Raw genomic sequence first — 23,840 nt, forward strand, 5'->3', positions numbered from 1 at the left:
GTGTGTGTGTGTGTGTGTGTGTGTGTGTGTGTGTGTGTCATCTTCAAGACTGGCAAGTGATGTCTCTCCTGCGCTGAGGTGCCAACACAGATTACACTCGCACGTCTACATGTCTCGCCGCCAAGCATTATCACCACCACACGCCTACGTGCCTCGCTTATTTACTGCCCTCTCCTCGTTCCTTGATTCTTTACGTTCGCTGCACAATTCTGGCCCGCTCCCTGTGCAACGCTTCATGCTATTCCGTGCTTTGTTTCACTGTAGATTGCATTTTATCTTCTTTTCCGTTTTTTTTTTATCTCTCTCTCTCTCTCTCTCTCTCTCTCTCTCTCTGTCATTTTACTTTTACATCTTGTTGAATCCCTTCAGTATTGGAACGCATTTTTACCTTGAGTTTTGGGTATGATTAGACGATTTTCTTGACATTAGGAAGGATCTTTGGGGGTCAGAAGACAGAAGATTAATGGCCATTAATCTTCACTATTTCAATCTCCACGGAAGTTTCTGAAGCTCTTTAAAATCACCAAATAGTAATTAGAATGAATATGAAAACGCATCATGATACTGAAGGGTTAGTTTTAGGTTAAGATTTTTTTTTTTCTTTGTGCATTTCTTTGACCTTGCTGTTTTCAACGTTGTCCCATCATATACACGCTTTTCTTTCTGCTTCCCGATCAATTACTTTATCATTTTGTTTAGACGTTGTTTCATGATAAATTACAAAATCTCCTTCACTTATCTTCGTATCTATCTTTTCTTCTGTTTCCCGTTTATCAGTTTCTTTATCATTCTATTTGGATTTTATTTCATGGCAAATCACTAATCTCCCTTTTTTTTCACGTATCACTCACAATCGCTCTGAACATAGAAAATAATACAAGAAATAATTTTACTTTTAATTTGTTCCCGTCTGTCAGTTTCCCGATCCCTCCAAAGAAAGAATACGTGCATGTGCTTTCAAACAAGATACGGCACATTACATTCTCCACGCACACAGTATCCATCGCTCTCACTGCGTTACATGTGTTCAGGGAAGACGCAATTCTCTATCAATTTCACCTTTCGTAAAACTGAAAACATTACGAGTGTTTGTTGATAAGCGTTCAGTTATGTTACGTCATCCCGACCATGTTGTTTTCGCCCGTTTCTATTATTATTTTTTTTCGCATGCTTATGTGATGCAGAGAGAGAGAGAGAGAGAGAGAGAGAGAGAGAGAGAGAGAGAGAGAGAGAGAGAGAGAGAGAGAGAGAGAGAGAGAGACGGGACCGGGAGTGGTGGAGGATGGGGGAGGGGGGAATAAGAGTGAGAAGAGGGTTGTGAAAGTGGAAGGAGGAAAGCGACACAAGAGTCCCGTCAGAGGCAGCTGTAGCTAATGACAGCTGCCGTGAAAAGAGAATGACAGATGCTACTTTTGTTAGGAAATATAGTTAGGAACTGCTTCATGAAGCAGAGAGCTGACTATACCTCACCTCGGGCAAAGTCACCCAGGACAATGCATAACTACTATTTACAAAACGTATCTTTTTTCCTTAAAGTTTAACACCATATTCTACAAGTCACGTCTCCACTAAACACCCATTACCCCTGGCTAGGCAGCTGGTCGTGGCCTCTCAGGAGACCTGCTGGGATAGATCATTTGGGACTTCAAGGATATGGGAAAGACGATTTCGAACTCCCTCACCCCACCAAGATCCAAATCTGGGTCTCAAGGGACTTCATCACTGGGATTAGAAGAGTTACGTTGGCTCAGTCTTCCCGAGAGACTGAAAGCGGCCATTTGTAGCAGACGTGCTTGAAATTCTTACTCCTGAGCTAAAGCACGTGGAAGTTGATATATACAACATTCAGATTCAGCGATGACAATATTGATATTTATAATAAAATCGATAAATCCATATCTAAATGGAACCAAAAATATTAATAACGCGCAAAACACTGTACAATTACATAACTATAGTTACCGATATCATTACCCTGATAACTCATCACGATAACTCCCACTTATGGTAACATTTCTCATTCCAATTAGACTGTAAAAGACAGCAAAATAATCTATGTGGCATCTCACTCATCTTAAAAACAAATCCGTTCAGCTTCAGTTGCCTCTTGTTGGACAACGAGGTACACTTGACAACAGTACAAGATCACAAATGCTACCCAGTAAGATCTACATTTCACCAACATTAGTTACTACTTCTACAATCCATACTGTTCTACATGTTCAAGTTTACCATTTATAAAGTGCTCTGTCATATATTTCAAGCAATAAAAATATCATACACTATCCTTATGCTAGTGATTTCAAGCAAACGCAATAATAAATTCATTACAATTTTTTTTTATTTATCTATATATTTACATACCATAATTCTATACACCCTGCCCAACAGTATCTGTGCCTTGAGAAGTCTTCAGTATGTCATTTATACCCATATGATAAACTTTCATAAGAAACTAATTAAACATTTCTTAAATTTTTAAGGAAGTTCAACTTGAAAAAATTATAGAGTATGAACTGAACACTTTATAAAAACAAGAGAAAATTAGTAAAGAGAAGAGACCCCTTCAGTGATAAACAAAGCTACAGCATACCATAAAAAAAATCCTCATTCTTCACTGATTCTGGTGAGATCAGTGATGCAGAGTTAGCGGGCTGGCACCCAATTCTCAAGCACCTCGCTGAATTTCTTTCTCTCTGGAAAGTAAATAAATTAAATAAGTAGAAAGCATATCATAATTTTTTAAGCCTCAAAAAGATGGCTGTGAGTTAAATCAATTTGAGAGTGAATGGAAAAGTCTGCCGCATTTGTTTTTTATAAATGTAAGAGGACCACTAGCTGAGAGAGAGAGAGAGAGAGAGAGAGAGAGAGAGAGAGAGAGAGAGAGAGAGAGAGAGAGAGAGAGAGAGAGAGAGAGAGAGAGAGAGAGAGAGAGAGAGCTGGGTGTCTCAAAACTTCCCTCTTTTAAAGAAATCAAGTCACAGGAAGGAGGCAATAGAGAAGCCAGCAAGGAGTTCAAGAGTTTATGAGAGAAAGGGATGCATGATTGAGAATACTACTGTTTAACTCTTGCATTGTAGAGGTGAACAGAATAAGTATAAGAGTAACAAACAAGAGTCTTATGAGCAAGGCTGTGGGAGGAGAGGAAGCATTCAGTTACCAAGACCAGAAGTACAATAAGCATGAAAATTGTGGTAGAAGATAGCAAAAGCGTAATGATAATCAGTTAAATAAAGAGAATTGAGATTATGAACTGTAAATTACAATAACAGTAAATAGAACTTTCAGGAGAGGTAAAGATGAATAACAGAAAGGTGAATAAAAGTATAAAGAAGCTGTGAAATTTCTTTACTGGTTGATTATGAAGGATTATGAAGAACTTCAGGTAAGATAGATATATAAATCAGTCTGAAAGAGTATGACTTGAAGATGCAAAGCAATTGGTAAAATGCAAAGGAAAACAATTTGCAAACCTCTCAGAAATGAGCTACACTTTCAGGAAATTATTTAGAAAGATGTCATGTGGTCATCACTGGATATTAGGAAATAAGGCATGGGTGAGCTGAAAGGAAGGCTCATCTTCATCTTTATGAAATGAGTGCAGTGAGCCATTTGCTCCCTACAACCTCACTCCTTTCCTTGGAATAACAAATCAACATCATCTTCCTCCACTGCCTCACCATCACAACCAACCACTACACTGCCATCAGATACGACATGATGCTAAGGCTGTGAGTGGTTAATGCATGCCACTGCCTTTACTCATTAGTGTTCTGACTGCCTTGCACCTGCCTCCTTTTTCCTGCATTTAGTTTATCTGTGTTATCACTGCCCCTCATACTACTACAGTACCTATGGAGGCCTTTCCCACTTTAGCACAACCAAATTGCTGTAGAGCTAGAATGATGCAGAAACAGATTGAATGGTAAGGCGGACTCTGTCAGTCATGACTGACCATGAGTAAATATATCTGTCCACTAGTTTTCCAGTGCTCAGCTTGAGCACTGAACTGCCTCTTATGATTGTAAAGACCATTGTGAGAGTGGCATTCAAAATTGCATAGATTGCATCTGTGTGTTGATTCTGGTCTGTTGGCTATCATTTCCTTTCTGCTAGCTCGCTTCTCTGCTGCTGCAGCAAACAAGTTTTCTTCACCAGTTTGTGGCTGCCTGTGAAGTGTGCTTCTCCAGCTGGTGCAGTCAGCTGTGAGGTCCTCCCAGGAGTTGCTGTTGATGTCAAGTGGCTTCATGACTCTCTTACACATCCTTGTACCTCAGCTGCAGGCAGCCAATGCTTCTCTAACCTGTGGCAAGCTCTCTGTAGAGGATGTCTTTCGAGATTTGGCTATCCTCCATGTAGCATATGTGACCTTGCCAGCGCAGCCAGCGTTGTCTTAGCAGTGTGGAAAAGGTGGGAAGGCCAGTGCAAGACAGAATGTCAGTGTTGGTCACTTTGTCTTGCTGGGAGATACCTAGTATGAATCAGAGGCTTTTGGAGTGAAAGGAGTTAAGCCTTTTCTCCTGATGGGCATATGTACTCTTGCAACCATATAGCAAGGTGATGAGAGCACAGGTGTTGCATAAATCCTTCTTCTTTGCAGTCAACTTGGGGTTGGTCAAGCATTGGGAAAAGTTATTGGTGATCATGCATCCAAGGTATGTGGACTGGTGAACAACACTGAGCTCATAGTTGCTGATGGTGATTGGTGGTTCAGGTGTGTCTTGGCCCAGGATGTAGGTCTTCTTCAGACTGATGGTCAGCATGAAGTCTTTACAAGTCTGGAGAAGTGGTATATCAGCAGCTGCAGTTTCTGTTGGGTGTGTGTCACCAATGTAGCATCATCAGTGATCAGCATGTCTTTGATAAGGGTTTCATGGACCTTTCTCCTTACTTTTGGGAGAGTAAGATTAAAGAGCCTGCCATATTATCCTGTCCGCAGGTAGATTCCCTCTTGTGCTGTACTGAATGTGTCTCAGGAAGAGAGTGAAGATCCCAAGAAGAATTAGGGTAAGCAAACAGCCTTGTTTGACCCTACTGCATACATTGAAGGGCTCAGATAGATTGCTGTTAAACTGTACAGTCCCATTCATGTTGGAGTGAAGGACTCATTAAGCTATATAGTCTTAGGGGACAGCTGCTCTTTCTGAGAGCCTTGAAAAGACCATCTCTGTTGACAAAATTGAAGGCCTTGGTGAAGTGGATGAATACAACGTACAGGAGTATCCACTGCTCTCTACACTTCTCCTGGAGTTGACAGAGGGAGAAGACCATGTCTACTGTAGACCTTTCAGCAAGGAAGCCATACTATGATTCCAGATAGACACACTCAGCCAGCTTTTGTGGTCAGATCAGGAGGACCCGAGCCTATGCCTATGATGCTGAGTAAAGAGATGCTTCTGTAGTTATTGCAGTTGCTTATCGTGCCATTGTTCTTATATATATGGCGACAATCTTGGGATGTCTCATGTCCTGTGGCACAGCTCCCTCTCCCAGTATTGGCAGAGACTTCGTGCAAAGGGCTGTAGTAGGGTAGTCTTGCGGTGCTTGACGACAGGAAGAATACTGTTACTACCTGTTGCCAGCATGTCAATGGCATAGCTGAATTCATCCACAGTTAGATCTGCATCAAGCTCTTCCATGACTGGCATGCACTCAATGGCATCAAGGGGTAAGGTGGCCACTGCATTCTCTCTCTGGAGTAGAGGTCGAAATAATTTTCCATCCATTTATCCATCTGATGGCCTTGGTGAGTGATGATTTCCCCAGTGGCAGATTTGAGGGGCCGTCTTGCTCTGCATTAGTCCCACTGCCTTCTTGATGCCATTATACATTTCTCTGATTTTACCAGTCTCAGCCACCATCTGGATTGTCTCACTAAGCTCTGTCCAGTACTCAATGGCACAACTCCTGAAGTGACGAGTGAATTATTGACAGGTGCAGGCAAAGAAGGAATAAAAAATCTTCAATGAGATATTTGAAAATGGAGAGACACACCTTAAGATTGGAAAGGGAGCTATACTGTGCCTATCTATAAAGGAGAAGGTGATGCACTAGTGTGGAAAATACAGAGGAGTGAGGCTGCTGGAACATATGAAAGTGTATGAACAAATACTGGAAAGAAGATTGAAGATGATATTTAAAATCTATAGATGTCAGTTTGGTTTCTGTCCAGGGAAGTCTACAATAGAAGCCATTCTTGTCATACGACAACTCCAGGAGAAATGCTGCCAGAAAAGAAGTTATACAATATTTTAGTGGATACAGAGTGGGCCATTGTTGTGTGCTTGAGAAAAGTGATAGAGTGGGCAATGAAAAAGCAAAAGGTACCATAAAGACTTGTAACAGCTGTTATGGCATTGTACCATGGAAACAAAACCAAGAGATAAATCATTAGCAAGAGTGTCAGAAGAATTTGATATTGGATTGGTGGTCCATCAAGGATCTGCTGAAAGCCCAATATTGTTTATAATGATAATGGAAGCAACACCGGGAGCAAGAGGTGAGGGACATTGGGAGTTACTGCAAGCAGATGCAGATGATTTGGTGATGACAGCAGAAATGGCAGAGGAGGTTGGAGACAACTTCAACAATTGGAAGCAGAGATGGAACTAAGAGGAAAGAAAACAAATATGGAAAAGACAATATTCATGGTGATTTGAAAATACAGTAAATAGTAGGGTGGAGTCTGTGAGGTGACCATGCACTTGCTGTGGTATGTGAGGTGTTGAAGTGAACTCTATACAGTGTATGGAGTGTCATCACTGATCAGGAATCAGAAATTTGAGAAGGATACAGAACTTTTATATGCCCAACTTGTAGGAGGGAACAAAATATATCAAGAAAATGAGAAAGAAAATCTGGTTTGGATGGGGGAGAGCAGGAGGTGGTGGACAGTTTTTTTTTTATTAATGCAAGAGGGAGAGTTGCCAAGGGCAACATAAAAAAAAAAAAAAAAAAGGCCCACTGTAATTGCAGTCTCCCAAAAAGATTAGAAAGAATTAGCCGAAAGCTTGGGACAAATGTCTTGACACCTCTCTCTCAAAAGGAGTCAAGTTGTAGGAAGATGGAAATACAGAAGCAGGTAGGCAGTTCCAGAGTTTACCAGTGAAAGGTATGAATGATTGAGAATGAAAAATAAAGTTATTGGAGATGTTTTTGGCCAGATGCCAGAAATCATGAGGGGAGTTAAAGTCTGAAAGATTTTGACATTTTCTATTTATAAAGGAGTGTTTGGCAAATTGAGGAATAGACTTAGCATGATTCTGGGTAGAAATATCAAGTGCATGAGATTCAGGAGATGGAAAGCTCAAGTACTACCTTTTGTAGGCAACCTCTCTATCATGTATAGCATAAGAACAGGTTGCATTAAACCAAGGTTTTGAAGGTTTAGGTTGAGAGAAAGGATGAGGAATGTACGCCTCCATACCAGACACTATCACCTCTATTATGTGTTCAGCACACAGAGATGGGTCTCTGACACGGAAACAATTATCATTCCAGGGAAAATCAGCATAATACCTCCTCAGGTCCCCCCATCTGGCACAGGTAAAATGCCAGACACCTCTGCTTTGGGGGATCCTGAGGAAGGATTGGAGAAATAGGACAAGAAACAGAAATGAGATTGTGATCAGAGGAGCCCAATGGAGAGAAGGTAGGGTAACAGCATAAGCTGAAGGATTAGAGGATTAGTGAAGAGAAAGGAAAACCAAAGCTGGTGGTGAACACTGAAATCTTCAAGGATGGAGATCTCCACAAAAGGGTAGAGGGACAGAATGTGCTCCACTTTGGATGTTAAATAGTCAAAGAATTTACTAGTCAGAGGAGTTAGGGGAGAGATAAACAGCACACATAAATTTAGTTAGAGAGTGACTATTGAGTCTAAGCCAGATGGTGGAAAATTCGGAAGATTGAAGAGAGTGGGCACAAGAGCAAGTTAACTCGTCGCTCACATAGACGCAATATCCAGCTTTGGAACGAAAATGAGAAAAGAGAAGTAGGAGGGAACAGAGAAGGGGCTACTGTCAGTTGCCTCAGACAGCTGTGTTTCAGTAAAGAAAAGAAGATGAGGTTTAGTAGAAGAGAGGTGGTGTTCTACAGATTGAAAATTAGATCTTAGACAGCGAATGTTGAATAAGTTAATGAAGAAAAAGTTGATGGAGGTGTCAAGACATTTTGGGTCACCAACAAGAGAGCAGTCCAACCTGGGGACATTTCTGGTCCCCTCCCCAGAAGGGGCCTCTGAGGCTGGATTTGGAGTCGCTATTTTTATTATTTTGAATTTTAAGTGAAGGGTGTGTATGTGGTAAGTGCATTTAGTTTTGTGATAAGTAGGAGAGTTGTCTTTAGACGGCAGGCTGTGACTGCCCCCTTGAGTTGTGAGACAAAGGGAAACGTTAAGCGAGATCACAACTATCTTTAATGGAGAGTTCACAGCACCCCCTGAACTAGTGCTATTAGACCTTGCTGGGAGCAAATTATCATTTCAGTAGGTGTCTACCACATCCTCTATCTGGGAGATGTGACTGACAGTGAAGCAGGAGTGGAAAGAGCAGTAAGGATGAGAGTAGCAACAACTGGAAAACTCAGAAGATTCAAGACCATTGGTATAAGAGCAAGTCAAGTTGTTGTGCACACAAATGAGATATCCAGCTTTGGAATGAAAATAACAATGAAGTATTAGAGAACACAAAAGATGCTACTGTCAAATGCCTCAGACACTTGAGTTTCAGTGAGGAAGCATAAATTGGTATCTATCCACTAAATAGCATATTAGTCATCATTGGTTACATATTCTCTCTCTCTCTCTCACCAATGGGAGGAAAATCCTCAGGGTGATTGATGATGTAGTTATAGTAGATGTTGTCCCTGATAGCTGCCTGTTTTCTTGTCCATCTGTCAACTTGAAAACCCAGCAGCAATCCTACACTGCCAGCAATTATGTGCCGCTGAATGCCTGCAAATTAATCTTTCATTTAATCATATGGTAAAGCTGCAATTGGAATTATGTATTAATTGTACATAAACTAATACTTATGTGACCTCATCTTCCTTTTTCATGATTGACATTAATAATGCCTAAAGGCAATGGACTTTGTCTTGGTGGATGCAGTACGTCCCATAATCTGCTTGCTTCTCAGTATACCCAACTGCAGTCTAATACAAATATAGTGTCATGTTTTGGGCAAATCAGAAACAGAAATTATAACGTGGTCTATGTTCACGTCAAGTTGATGAATAACAAAAAAAAACGTAGGTATGAGTTTGATGACTGGACCTCACATGATTCTGCTTTTAAATATAAATATATTGTCAAATCATATAATATTCTGTTGTTGTATCCTTCACAAACCATAAAATAGTCTTATTACAAAAGGCATAAGTTACAGGTCACAGGTAAGATGGAATAAGGCTGTCGGTTTCCTTTAACTCTAAGGCCCATACTATACAAGCATCTAAAGCGCGGCGTTTTAGAGACCGAGGAAGCGCTATTTGTGCTATACATGTCGTTTTCTGAGCACTACTGCTTGGGACATAGTACAAGATGGATGTCGTGCAAACAGGATGTATTTTGGCGCTTCATCTTTTGCAAGAGTGGCATGAACATCATGAAAGAAAAAAGACGTTGGGGTACTCATCCTGTCTTAGCCAATTGCCTATCAACAGGACAGTTCTATATAATGTTTGAAAAGCATAGAATGTATCCCGACAAGTTTTTCCATAATTACAGAATGTCTACGGACACTGTGCAGAATTGCTGTGAATGTACAGTATAGTATGACAAGCGCTGAAAACGTTGCGCCACCAATGCCTTCAGATGCGTTAGCAGCGCCGGACGTACGATCAACGCCGACTACCCAAGCGCTAAAAACGCTTGTATAGACTGATAATTTGCTTTCCATTCATTAACGTTGATTAATTTCATTAGCGTTAACGTTGCATCAGACCTGCTGCGTTGTAAACGCTCATATAGTATGGGCCTAACACAGAACAGTTGGAAGCCTACTTAATGAAGCAGTTTTCCTATTCATATTTCTAACAAAAGTGACATGTCATCCTCTTACCATGGCAGCGGTTATTGGCTAGAGCTGCCTCTGATGTGCTTTCCAATTCTTACCCTAACTAAGTGAGAAGCGAGGCCCGTCGCACCTTGACGCTTCCCAAAAAAGTCTTTGATACTTTTTTTAGGGAATTGCAAAATTTTATCCAATTTGGCTTTCCCCACCTAAAACCTCCCCCTTTGGCAATAGGTACCCAGGTTTGCTGTGTTGGGGAGGGATGGTGACGAAAGTCAGAAAAGCATTATTCTACAGTTTTACCAGTTGGTGGAATGGTGCCGGATATATGAATAGCCTAAATAATAAAGAAAAGGTCTCCAGTACTCACCGCTGAGGGCCGGCCTCCTCATAAGCACGTTCACGAAGGATGTAAGACCCACACCAGCGCAGCTCATGCCAACAGGGTACCAGAGCTTCCTGTAAAGACCCGGATCCGGCATGGAGGCATCCGGACTGAAGTAATCAGCAGGGTTAATTTCGGTCCGTGTGTCGACTTCCATGGCTCTCAGCTGTTGGTGGTCTGCCTTCCCAGTACGACTACGGAACTAAAATATTTATTTATTATTGAATAAAGTAAGCCTGTTTTGCTATATTTTGATATCAGTTGTTGATTATTTTACACAATTATATAATTTAAAGAGAATTTACTACTAAAATGCATGCTACAGATTGACAAATATCAGTGTGGTTCATCGCAGCGGTGCCGGAAGGCTTATGCAGGCTGTTGCATTGGAGATAAGACCTACTTTCTGCCTTATTTCTTAAGCTTCTTTAAACGCTATGATGTTTACTACAGCTACAACACCACAGCTACAATGGGGGATTTAGTTCTGTTATCCCTCGACAGTGGGCATGCGCAGTGAGTGGTGTTTGTTTTGATACACACTGTTTTGCCGCGAAAAATGTACAGTAACAGCGGCATGTCAGTATCTTTTCACCGTCCTGCCCCGGTTTTCACAACAGAAGAGCGTCCCCTGTCTACCAAAAAAGTAGGTGAAGCTTAAGTTATTAAGGAACTAGTACATCTATGTGAAATACACCTTAGAAACCAAAATGGAGGTGCTTCAGTGGTGATGAGGATACTACTTCCTTATCCACGAACCGATTTGATGAGTTTTTCCTCTCTTATCGATGGCAATGGTCTAGTATAACTCCGGCGCCGTATTTTCCAACTATTTTCCTTCCAGCCTTTCATAAAATCCATCGTATACATATAATGCGATAGTATAAAGTGGCGGAAAAGTGCCATCAAGCCTCTACCGTCAACTAGCCTGGGGAGCTGGGGGAATGCGGGGTTTGCGGGTGGGGGTGAGACGAAGCCTAGTATTTTGCTAGGAGTCAGTTATCAGTGTCACCAAAAGCGCAGCAAATAGGTGACCAGAATCACTTCAAACACACCCATATGCACCAGGGAAGCACATAATGCAGTGACAATGACACAAATATTCCGGAATAAATTTCATGGCATGTCGGCCAAGAATCCGTGGTGACAGTGTTAGGGTTAGGTTAGGTTATTTAAAACATGGTAGTGATTTTCTTTTTTCAAGCATAGTGTGAAATTTTTCCTACATTGTGTCATCATCATAGCTGATCATTGCAGCTATATGACTTTGCTGCACCATGAATTCCAAAGGTGCAAAGTCAAAGGGTCACAAAAGTTTTGAGATTTTTTTTTTTTTTTATCCATACAAACAAGCTTAAGCTAAAGATAGATGCAAGAATGAAGACTTAATGCCTTACATGCTACAAAATCTGTCTTAAATTTCCAAGCAAGAGGCTTTACTTTTTTTTTCACTTCATGATATTAGTCTAATTTTAACCAACAATCTTCTTTCTGGTGACCACCTATTTTAGCTTGTGGATAAATGTTTTCATGTTACCCCACTCTTACTTTGTCTTTATTTACATATGAATGAAGGAAACTATACCAGTGAGATAGCAAGAATAATGATTTGAGTAATTTTGCTTCCAGGCCCGAGGCACACCAAGGTTTGCTGCGCCCCCAAGAGCCCCAGTCAAGAGTTGTCCAGTTACAAGAATATTTTCACGAATAAATGATTGTGATGGACCTCAGCCTGTGTCATTTCGGGAAGATTCAGACACTTGTAAGTAAAGGATGAGTTGTGGATATTTCTGTTTTATGATATTTAAGTTTTATCTTTGTTTTACTATTGTGCATATCATGATTCTCATAGTAATGTTTTTTCTTAACTTAAGATATGCTTGAGAAAATAACAAAACCTTAATTTATTCATAGGTACTATCTAATAATGATAAAGCAGTCAGCATTAAATGACAACCTGAGTGGCTTTTCGTAAGTTAAATCATATCATTATTATAATAAATACAAGTAATGTATTTTTTCCCCTAAACAGCCTTCATTGTTCAGAGTTCAGTGTACAGTGCAAAGAAGCCTGAGCTGTATTTTGAACAATGTTATACCATAGAGGAAAAGCTCGGTGCTGGCTCCTTTGGGGAGGTGTATCGTGTCAGGAGCAAAGAGGATGGATCCCTGTATGCCTGTAAGAAGACGTTACTTCGATTTCGTGGTGAAGGAGACAGGTATGGAGGTTGATATTTATGCCATTGTCTTTTATGTTTGTTAAGATGCATTTGGTTCTCTGTCAACATTTGTATGGCCTCATATGTAAAGTTATACAAATTATGTTATTGAGTATAGGCAATGAATAATATTTTTTAATGATCATATGTTCACTTACTTGGATGTGAGACTCCTTGTATTTTATTTGTTCTATCTGTCAAAATAATCTCTGTTAGAATTTTTTTTTTATTTATCTGAAAAAGTTTATTCCTCTGAATTTCCTCAAGTGACAGTTCAGAGCAAGAGCATCCAACTTTCACTCAAATTCATTATGTGCACATAATTCATCACCCTCTCTACCACTTTTTGCAGGGTACTCCAGTATTTAACCATCTACTATTGAAAATCTGTTTTTAGAAAAGAAGAGTTTTAATTGGCTCATTCATCAAATACTCTTCCATGTTGGTTTTTATTTTCCAGTGTGACCATTCAATTGAGTAGTTGTTATGTAGGCTGATTTATTTGCTCTTTTCATGAAGTATCTTGCATAATGAAAGGTAAGACAACAAGATGCATTTGCTGTGTTTCTGCATTTATCAAGGCCATTAGCCAACAAAAGAAAGAAGTGATACCCACCATAATGCCTAGCAGAGGTAAGGCAATACAGTGATATAGTGTTTATATCAGTGCAGAAGTGATTTGAAAATCCATCTAACCAGAACATGCAGTTCCCCATGGGCACCACTTGGTGACAGGAGTTCCTTTTCTTTATTTTCTCCATTTAAATAAGAAAAGGTTACTTTGTCTTCTAATTTACAAGAAAGTTATGTATGTAGTTATACTGCTATGTTTTCATAAGTATTTCTTTGGATCTTGCATTTCATTCACCATGTTGCCCTTAAGAATCCACAGTGTCAAGTCAGAAGATGGCTCTTACAATACTACTTTGTGCTGTCACATGCTTTGCATCATGGCAGTTTATTCAGTGATGTATGCTGGTCCACAGTACTGTGAGTCTATCCAAGTCAATATGTAAATATTTTTCTCCATATTGATGTATGGGAATGTATTTCTTCTTCTTACTTATATTTTCATATAAGGAATAAAATGGGAATTGATAAAAAACAGGTAATTGGAGAGTTCATAAACACCACATTCACATTTAGTTCCAGCATGCCTTGTGTCTCTTCCTTTGAAGATTACTTATGTTGCATTAAGGTGAGAAATGAATTAAAGCTGATGTTTTCAGAGTTTCCCAGCGGAAGGGATGAAAGAGTAAGGATACTGGTTCTTTCTTGTATGGTTTTTAAGAAACTTTTGACTATTAGGCAGAGACGAATGAAGGAAGTACAGAAGCATGAGAAGTTGGCAAAGCACAATAACTGTGTACAATTCTACCGTGCATGGGAGGAGCGGCAACACCTCTACCTTCTAACTGAATTGTGCAGAACATCCTTGGCTGATGTAGCAGAAGACAGACATGATCTCCCAGAGTCCATTGTGTGGGAGTACTTGGTGGATTTGCTACAGGTAATTATTGTGGAGCAAGTAGTAACCCAATAATCTTAAAGGATGGCCTAAATAGCATCACACACTCAGTCCTGTGAGGCCCTGGTGGAAAGGGATAAACATTTCTCTCTCATTCTGTGCTCCCTTCTCTTAATCTTTCACCAGGCACATCTAACATCATAATTCTCTTTACTAGTTTTCTGTCATCTGTTTCCTCCACATGCCCAAATTGCCTGAACACACACTGAACTACCCATCCGGCCAACTCTCTTTGTACCTCATTTCTTTTTCTGTCCCTCTATATAAAGCCATGTGTACTCATCAAACACTATTTCTATAATTCTATTTCATTCAATCATTTCTCTGCTACTCCCTTCATCACCTTATTGCACAATGGGCATCACTATTCCTTGATATATATATATATAATTTATTTATTTATTTTTTTTTTCACGTCTAGTAGTCTATGTGTAAAGATCACATGTTTGAAACAGTCCACCTCTTCAGCTATTTTTCATTCAATCTTAGATCCATCCTTTCTCCACTATGTTGAGCATTTCATTATTGTACTTTTATTAACATTCACTTTCACCCTCCTCCATACACAACCAAATTCCTTCACCAGTCTTTCTAGCTTCCTCTCTGACAGTTTCAGTAAACTCAGTAGTCACAGTATAATACTCCCCACTTTACTCTTCAGGCACTGCACAGCACATCCATCAAAACCCACAGCTTTCCATTTCCTTATTTTCTACACATCTTCCCATAATTCCTTTACTTCATTTGGTACACTCACGCCTCCACCAACTGCAGCAATCACTGTTCCATTATCCTCCTTTAGTAGTGACTGGAAGAACTTGAAGAGGCTCTTATGAGGTATATTTATAGATTGTCTCCTCCATATTGTTATTTCATACCCCACTGCAGTTATATCTGGTCTTTAATTTTCCTGGACTCTGCCATTAAATGTTACAATCATTCTGGAAGTTGTCTGTGTATTGCTACACTGTCATTCTTTAGCTAAAATCATTTGTCTTTGTCTTATATTTGTTTTGGCCACTGTTATCTGTTCTGTTCCTTGTGTTTTAGATGAGAGTTCACATGACACAAATAGAGTGGCTTATAAAAAACAATCACTTCTGTATAATGCTTGCTCTCTCAATCAGATATTTTCTTCAATATCCTGACATTCTTTTGCAGGCTGTAAGGCATTTACACAACCATAAACTTGTTCACATGGACATCAAGCCTGAGAACATTTTTATTGGCTTTGATGGGCTGTGTAAGCTGGGTGACTTTGGTCTAGTCATTGATTTATCACAGGTAAGAAGTTAGTCTTATAATGAAAATGGTCAAAGTAGTAATAAATTGAAAGTTATTTCCTCTCTCATTGCAACTTACATGAACATTAAGTTATAATGCTAAACTGCATTTAAAAATTATAAGGGAAATTAGTTATTTCATTGGTATTCATTTATTTACTCCTTGAAATTAATCATCTATCATCATCTTTAATTTTTACCTAAGGGTTCTGATCATGAAGCTGTGGAAGGAGATCCAAAGTATTTAGCACCAGAGCTTATGAATTTGGAATTTGGTCCCCCTGCTGATCTCTTCAGCTTAGGGATGACCATTCTGGAATTAGCCACAGACCTTGACCTTCCAAAGCATGGAGATGCTTGGCAAAAGCTCAGACAGGGTGAGCTTCCTCCTGCAGCCAAAGGTAAGCTGATTGAAGCTAATACTGAGTGAATTAAGAATGATAGATTAATCATTGAGAACTCAAAATAAATAATTCTACTCTAAGTAATTTTGGGCTACGCAGTAGTGGAATGTTGACAGTTATACATTGCGCTTTGCAGGTGTTTCTAAGGAACTTCAGAAATTGTTGCTTGGTCTGCTACATCCAGATCCAAAGAAGAGGTTGACGGCTGACCTTGCTCTCTCACTTCCAGCGATTAAAAGAGTTCTCATTCGCAAGGGCATTAAGGATGCCTTAAGGAAATCGGTAAGATGGAGATACCTTTTCATCTCTAAAAGTTATGCTATATTTTGTATATATCAGTCTTGTAGTATTCCACACAGTTCCACACTGATTGATTTATTTTCATTATTTTCTTTAATTTGTTGAATTATTGGATATATCAATAAAGTGTAATTTAATATTGTAGCTTTCCTTAATCTCAAGTAGCAGAGGTACGCATTGTTGCCCAGGTCCTTGCTTGCCTTTTTGGTTTATTTTCCTGTTGTCCTGATTTGGCATGGTTAGCAGTATGAGTTTGTCAGTGAGCCTTTTGATACTTTAGGATCTCTGGTAGCCTTGTAGCTGCAGCAGCTTGGAGATGATCCTGGTGCTGCTCTTCACTCGTCTGTTCTACAATTGTTGCTGCTCTATCAGCATTGTAATATAGCTGAGTGTAATGCTCCCCTTCACTCTCTTGTTTTCTTTTTTCTCTCACAACATGCTGTAGCATTTCTACCATGAATTATTCTCTCTTTCTGGGGACATGTTGGGTCACAATCACTGGCCACTTGGTTGGTTTAGAGGTGTGTTGAGTTCATTCATTGTTCAAGAAAGAACTGTTGACTATCCATAAACTACTGGTCCTTTATACAATTTGCCATCCAGAATGAACTGGAAGCTGATTGGTTAACCATGAGATTGTTGTCTTGTGATTGGTTGCTGTGGTATTGTACAATTTTGCATTTAATGTGACTGATTGAAGAGGTATTTTATAATGTTGGAGGCTGACCTTTTGTGGTGAGTTATGAACATGAGCATTAAGGTATCTATGTAATCTTACCTGTTATGTTAATGATGGTCACACATTTGTCTGCAGGTGATGAGAGTCAAGACAATGATGACACAGACTTGGTTCTTCATTGTCTTCTGTTTGTTCTTCTTGGTAAAGCCAATTACTTATCTATGGAAGAAGACACCAGAAGATAACTTAAACACTTCAAAAGTGAATAGTTCTGGAATTAATATAACTACAGACTTCTCAGATGGTGAGTTGATGTATTTAGTTTAATTTAGTTATCCACTTCATTAATTCACATTAATTCATTGGTGTTTTTTTTCACCAGTGATGCTTCTGGTCATATTCTTCATATCCATTTTTTTTTTTTTTTTTATTCTGGAGATCTTTTGCATCATATTTCACATTGTGTAAAAACCAAAATGCATTGTTTCTGAATTTTTGAAATGTATTATTTTTGGCTTTTTAGTGTTTTCTCCTATTAAACTTCCTGTCTTTTGTGAATGCTGGAATCAGAGAAAACAGTGGATCTAGTTAAATGCTGAATCTTGCAGCACTTCTTCCTGTATATTAGAAGTGGTTCAGTGTTTTTATGTTTTCTTTAAAGTCAGGCTTTTGTATTCATTCCCATGCTCAAGAATTTATTTGAAGAAATCTTTATATATTATAGCAAACAATATATGAGGGCCATAGAACCATAGGGACTCAAGTAGTATTTTTTTTTAAACAGAAAAATGCATCTAAAGTTTATGAAGAATAACTCTATTTCAAAGAAAGATATTAATTTCAATCAAATTTCAGATGAAAACCCTGCTCTTTAGAATTTTTTTTTTACCAAGAATGAAGTAAAAAAAAAAAAAAAAAAAAATGCGCTGTAGTACGTAAAATGTAACCCCCACCCTCAGATTTTCGCACATTTCTTTGCAAGACTTGTGATTTAAACTTTGATAAAGTTTTTAACTGAAGTAAATATTTTAATAATACAATAAACTACGTAAAGGAACAGCATCATAGGCTAAGTGTATTGAAAAATAGGAGAAAATACAAGTATTGGTACATACTGCAGTACAATAGTTTCTTAAAAGAAAGCAACAAATTGAAGGATGATTAATGGGATGTTAGAGGAAGTCATTAAGAAATTAACTTAGTAATGATGGTAAACAAAGGATTAACAGGTGGCCCTTGTTTGTCAAAGGAAAAGACTGTGTAAACAATCTGTATTCACTCTTAATGTTACTGTATATCCGCTAAGGAATTTCAAGGTTGGGGGGAAGAAGCGGTTAAGTTACTGTTCTTCATCATACTCCATCATCATCCCCTTCGTAGTCACTGTCCTCCCTTATACTGCAGAGCATCCTGCTGTGCCAGGGTATCCCAGAAGTACTGGGACTTGGTATGAGTAATGAAGGACAGGAGATCCTTGATGTACATAGCAGCGTGGTGATTGGCCCAGTGTTTCTAATGGAAAAAAAACGCTGATTGGACGAGAAATGGCTATGGGCTGTGTTCCATTTGCTTTCATTGGCTGGCACACTCCCGCTAACCTTGAGCCTGTCTGGTTCCAAATCGACGCGCCACTAGGCTCAACCACCAAACACAACATGTGCTTCCCAAATTGATAGATCAGGAGTTCCCTGGCTTCGTCAAGACTTTTAACCATATTGAAGTTGGAAAACTTTGGCAAACAACAGAGCCAGAGAAAGGAAGAATTGTCAATTCCACAAATATGAAAAATCGAAAATCAGGGAGGTGGCACTTCAGCCCTTGAGGTTTAAAGGCTCTCATATGATGATACCGAGTCAGTTGCTGTGTCACCAATTCCTGTGGTATGAATTGTGACACAAATGTTTTCATCTTTAATCCTTCACTCTAGAAAGCAAAATTTGTACATAGTACTTATTTATATGTCTTGTCATGCTATATACCTAATCTCTCTCTCTCTCTCTCTCTCTCTCTCTCTCTCTCTCTCTCTCTCTCTCTCTCTCTCTCTCTCTCTCTCTCTCTCTCTCTCTGCATTTTCATACAGGTGAAGATCTGAATGACCACAGTCTTGCCCAACCTCTGTGTGACCTTTCCTCATCTAGCAGTGAGGGATCCCAGTTTCTTAGCAAGCCCTGTGTGAACTCTACTCCAATCAGCTATGGAAAAAATTATAACTTTATGATGGCCTCACCAACCAGCAGAAGCAGGTATGTTCAGGTGCCATTATTATCATTAAATATTAAATCATGTAGTGCGATAGTCCATGAGATTATCTCTTTCCCTTGGAGGCTGGAGGTGGTAGGAGTGTGAATGTTGTGTGTGTGAATATGTAGTGCTTTGTTTAGGCCACCATATCTTGAATTACCAGCCTGGTCTACAGGTAAATAAGTAAAGGCAGGATCACAAATGTCAGTATACAAGTGAAATTGCAGGTCAGTAGGGGTTCCAACTAAATATTGGTGCCTAGCGATTGGAAAAACCAGTCGCAAAACAAGACCAACATGTTGGTCTTGTTCTGTTGATTTGTGACTTTGTTTATGTTGTGACGTCAGAGAAAGGTTTGAAAATGTGGTGTTCAAATGTAGAGATGTTGGAATTGGTGAAGGAAAAAGAGCACACCTGGGATCTTTAAAATGAATTATACAGCAAAAAAAAGCTTACGCAAATCAACGTTTGATGAGATGGCTGCCACTCTCCAAGAACTGTTTCCCTCTCTGCAGGGTGTTGTTGGAGGTAGGATTGAATACTTTTGATGATTTAATTTGATAGCAATCGTCATCATTGCCTGAGGAAGACATCTTGTATGGTAACTGAGCTGTTTAGATTCACTTCCCACCAACCATCTGATACTTCCCAGTCACTATGTGTGAACATGTTCTGATTTGAAGGGCTTTCTTGATACTTCTAGTGACTTACAATTTCAGTTGCATATTGACACTTGTGACCCACCTTAAGTGTGGTTGTATGTACCAGTTGCACCATGACTTGAAATAAAAGAACTCCATTTCATCCATGTTCACTCACTCTCTTTTTCTTACTCATCTAGTTTTATATAATGAAAGCTAATTTTGTGTTTTGTTTTCAGCCCACACTCAAGTTCGTATGATGATGGAAGCCCAGTTCTGTTCCGCAAACCTGCCCCACTTTCCCGAAGTAACCATTCCTTTAGACAGCAAATGAATGATAGTGGACCTCTTTCCTCATCCAACCATGACCAGCTTAGTCCCATTAATACGAGTAATGAGACATTCCTTATTACTTCAAAAAACCTTATTTCCTTGTTCAATGCTGCAGAATTTGATGATGATGATTGAACTATGTACCTGTTTTGTATTTATATGTATTGAAAAGTTAACAGAGTTCATTGGTGTATGTTGGAGTGAACAGACTTTAAAAATTCACTATGAATGTCTGGTATTTGAATCACTATGTACTGCTGTTATTACTTAGATCATTACGGGGGTTGTAGTTTTTTTTTTGTCAGAAACTAAGTCATCTGCATTTATTGAATTACTTCATTAAGAAACTAAAAATGATTAGTTATACCATATAACAGATGTAGATGTGTGTGTGTGTGTGTGCATACATTTAAGCTTTGTTTACACTGATGCATGTCTCTGTGTACACGATGCTTATTTGTATATGTGTTGAATGGTTGATCAGTGCAATGTTGAGGCTGCCTGCAGTTGTAGTGAATAACCCCATTGTTTGGCAGAGGAGCAACTGTAGGTTGATATAGTATCTTGTACTAGAGTATGAATAGGAAAAAATTGTGTTTCTATTTTATTTCTCTTTATATTTTTCTACATTGATATATTACGTTATGAAAGTACACTATTGGTTTTGGATTCAAGGGATTTACCTTAAATGTCTATGTAGAAATGTTTTTTCCTATGCTTTTACTTAATATAGATGTCATAATAACAATCATCTGAGTTGTTGCAAAACTCTGCAATACATCTGAGCCTATTGGTAGATTTATAATTATATTCTATCGGAGATCTGTAACAAATTTATAATATATTTTCCTTTTGTTAGTCATACCCATACAAATAATAGGAGTGTATATATAATACATTTGATACTAAATTCATAATTGAAAATGTGCATATTATGTGGAACAAAGTTTTCTTAGCAAAGAAAAGATCCTAATTGAATATGTGATTGAAGAGTGATTATTTTAAGAGAATTATTTGGTTTTGCACCTCAAACAAATAAGAAAAATATGCATATTGAAAATATTTTCTTTGCTGCAGTATCAAATAATGTATTTTTATTTATGAAGATAGTCATACACTTTCAGTACATCAGGTAACATGGCTGCCTTTTTAATTTGTAGCATTGTGTACTCAGTAGGTGATAAAGTAGTCTACAAACTTGTTTTTAAAAGAAAATATTATGATCATACTTTTGTAAAATATATTCCAACTATTTATCTGAACCTATCTCCAACTAGCCAATAATTTCATTAATAGTGTCAAAATCTTTTGAAATCCAACTCCCCACGAGATTTCTGCTATCTAGCCAAAAACATCTCCAGTAACTTTGCTTTTTCATCTTTCCCTCTTTTATTTGATCCTGATAGCACCACTGTCATCTCATCTATTTTTAAAGCTGAACTCTTTTCTTCTGAAATCTGGATGATTCAGGGCCTGTCCTCCTCTCCCCTTTGACTATTTCATGCTACCTATAAAAATCCTTTGCAGTGATGCTTTCCATGCCCTTGTTTGGCCTAAATCCTCAGAAGGCTTATAGACCTTATGGGGTTCCTCGTAATGTTCTCTGAAACTGTGCCTCCATGCTTACACCTTACCTAGTCAAACTCTTTCAGCTGTCTATCAAGATTTACCTTTCCTTGCTGGAAGTTTGTCTACATTCGACCTATCCCTTACTCTGTCCACATCTCTAATGCAAGAGTTGACCAGTACTCTCATTTGTTCTTTCCTATCTATGGTAAACTGTGGAACTTCCCGCCTGCATCTGTAGTTCCACCTTCCTATGATTTGAACTCATTTAAGAGAGGTTTCAAGACATTTATCCTTTAGTTTGGGCCGACTCTTGACTGTTTAGGGACTGGCATCTCAGTGAGCTTATTATTTTTTCATTATTTTTTTAACCTTATTTGTTGCCTTTGGCCAGTTCCTCTTCTACATTAAGGGAAAAAAAAAAAAAAAAAGTGATGCCTCAGTCTCTAGGAACTCCTGGGGAGCTGCAGCAACTTAGTACATCTGTGCCTTACTTTGCCTTATGTTTATCTTGTGTACAGTATTTAAGTGCATCAGTTTAAAGTAAAAAAAAACTTGTCATAAATATTCAGCAAAATATTTAACAGTTATATAAGGATATTGTAAGTTAAGTAGCTCTGGTTTAGAAAAAAATTGTCATAGGATTTGATGAAACAAATTTTCAAGGCCTTTGTTAACCATTAGTGTCCTTAATAGTCTTCCATTTATATAAAAAAGTGTTTCCAAAGACAATCTGGTTAAAAAATATTAGAGTACAGTTTTGATGGTGGGGAGAGATGTACATCTTATTTATATCAATTGTGTTGAAAAATAAAATACAGTAAAACAAAGTAAATTCATGTTTCTTTAACTTTTCAGTACCCCTTACAAGGGTTTCATGTATACATGTATTATTACATATGATGCTCCCACCACCCACCGCCTTGAAACTTTGCCATTTGTCCAGTGGTTCAAAGTTACCTACATGTCATTATGATACTATGATACCCAGGTTCTAGGTGGTTACGCCAAAGATGCGCTTGGGTGGTGGTATGGGCCCTAATATAGATACCACTATAAATAAAATTACCTGCGCCACTTATGGATGGAAGCTGAACAGCACTTCCCATACTCTTCAAGTAGACCTACAGGCGCTATAGGCCATAAAAAAAGAAGGGGGAGGGATGCTACCAGAACACACCCACTCCCTGCAAGATTTGCAGTCATCGAGAGGCAGACTTTAATATCCAACATCCACATTCATGAAAGGGGTGCCACTGGAATGAAATTTAATATATCTTGAAAATATAATGATAAGGCAGAAGAGTCCCAGTTTGAAGAATGGGTCCACAAAGGAGTTGTATGATGCGCCTCAGCAGCCAACAGCCATACACAGGTCAGACACGAGATAAGAAGTACTTTAGGTGGGTTCGTGAGGTAATGTTATGACAGTCGCTACTTATAGGCACTTTACTGGTTCATGAATGGATTTGCTGAGAGATAACGATCGACCCATATATTTTAGTGGTTGTGAGGCTCTTCTTCATAGAGAAATAACACTATAGCAATGCAACCACACACACACACACACACACACTTTTTTTTCTCTCTCTCTCTCTCTCTCTAAGTAATAACACAAGCATGTCAATTTGTACTTCCTATTGTACAATTCCCTTAATATATCTAAACTTTCAAGCACAATTTTATCCAGTTAAGATTGCGTGAAATAAACTATATATATAATTTTCACACTAACAACAACAACAATAACAACAACAACGACGACGACGACGACAACAACAACAGTAATAACACAGGAAGAAAATGAAGAAGGAGGAGGAGGAGGAGGAGGAGGAGGGGGAGGAGAAGTACAAATATAAATGAATAACATGAAGCAACAGCCCAGTTTGTCCCTTGTAATCTACCACATACTGAGAAAAAATAAATAAATAGCATAGTCCAAGATTACTCGTCATTCTCTTTCGTTGACTTTACGATTTAATTTCTTTAAATAACCTCCAGAAAGAAATACTACACACACACCAAAAATATGTGTAACCAAGTGCTAATTAAGTAAAGCAAGCCTGGTCAAGCCCATAAAACATTGCCACCAGAATTCAAAACACATCCAGGGTTATCTTCTGAAAGGATTTAATGCATGAAGGTGACAAAGGAGAGGCTCGTGGGTATGGGTAGTGGATAACAGCCGAGGCCAAGCAAGACTCAGGCCCTGTCATCTCACCAGCCAAACCCTCCACGCACACAGGCA

General features: G+C 38.8%; 2 protein-coding genes across 2 annotated transcripts in view; one reads left to right on the forward strand and one right to left on the reverse strand.

Moving 5' to 3' along the window:
• Positions 1 to 2,319: 2,319 nt before the first annotated feature.
• LOC123513941 overlaps positions 2,320 to 23,840 on the reverse strand; it is a 23,000-nt gene continuing 1,479 nt past the window's right edge. Inside the window, exons 2-4 of the mRNA XM_045271439.1 lie at positions 10,384 to 10,600; positions 8,810 to 8,953; positions 2,320 to 2,696 (exon numbers count right to left, since the gene is read on the reverse strand). Of these exons, the coding sequence (XP_045127374.1) occupies positions 2,647 to 2,696; positions 8,810 to 8,953; positions 10,384 to 10,600 (411 nt within the window). The 3' untranslated portion in view covers positions 2,320 to 2,646. The remainder of the gene's footprint in view (positions 2,697 to 8,809; positions 8,954 to 10,383; positions 10,601 to 23,840) is intronic.
• Positions 10,870 to 22,427, forward strand: LOC123513940 (membrane-associated tyrosine- and threonine-specific cdc2-inhibitory kinase-like). Its single transcript, XM_045271438.1, has 10 exons — positions 10,870 to 11,044; positions 12,028 to 12,160; positions 12,431 to 12,617; positions 13,926 to 14,127; positions 15,307 to 15,429; positions 15,634 to 15,829; positions 15,969 to 16,114; positions 16,947 to 17,115; positions 18,892 to 19,054; positions 19,933 to 22,427. Exons 1-10 carry the CDS (start codon positions 10,958 to 10,960, stop codon positions 20,159 to 20,161), a joined length of 1,635 nt encoding a protein of 544 aa, XP_045127373.1. The 5' UTR covers positions 10,870 to 10,957; the 3' UTR covers positions 20,162 to 22,427.

The sequence above is a fragment of the Portunus trituberculatus genome, chromosome 37 (genome assembly GCF_017591435.1).
Source record: "Portunus trituberculatus isolate SZX2019 chromosome 37, ASM1759143v1, whole genome shotgun sequence".
Taxonomy (NCBI): Eukaryota; Metazoa; Arthropoda; class Malacostraca; order Decapoda; family Portunidae; genus Portunus; species Portunus trituberculatus.

Excerpts from the sequence above, each read along its gene's own strand:
- LOC123513940 (XM_045271438.1), top strand. The coding sequence starts at position 10,958 with ATGTACAGTAACAGCGGCATGTCAGTATCTTTTCACCGTCCTGCCCCG. Across the intron at positions 11,045-12,027 it reads GTCCCCTGTCTACCAAAAAA|GCCCGAGGCACACCAAGGTT; the intron begins GTAGGTGAAGCT and ends TTTTGCTTCCAG. Across the intron at positions 14,128-15,306 it reads ACTTGGTGGATTTGCTACAG|GCTGTAAGGCATTTACACAA; the intron begins GTAATTATTGTG and ends ATTCTTTTGCAG.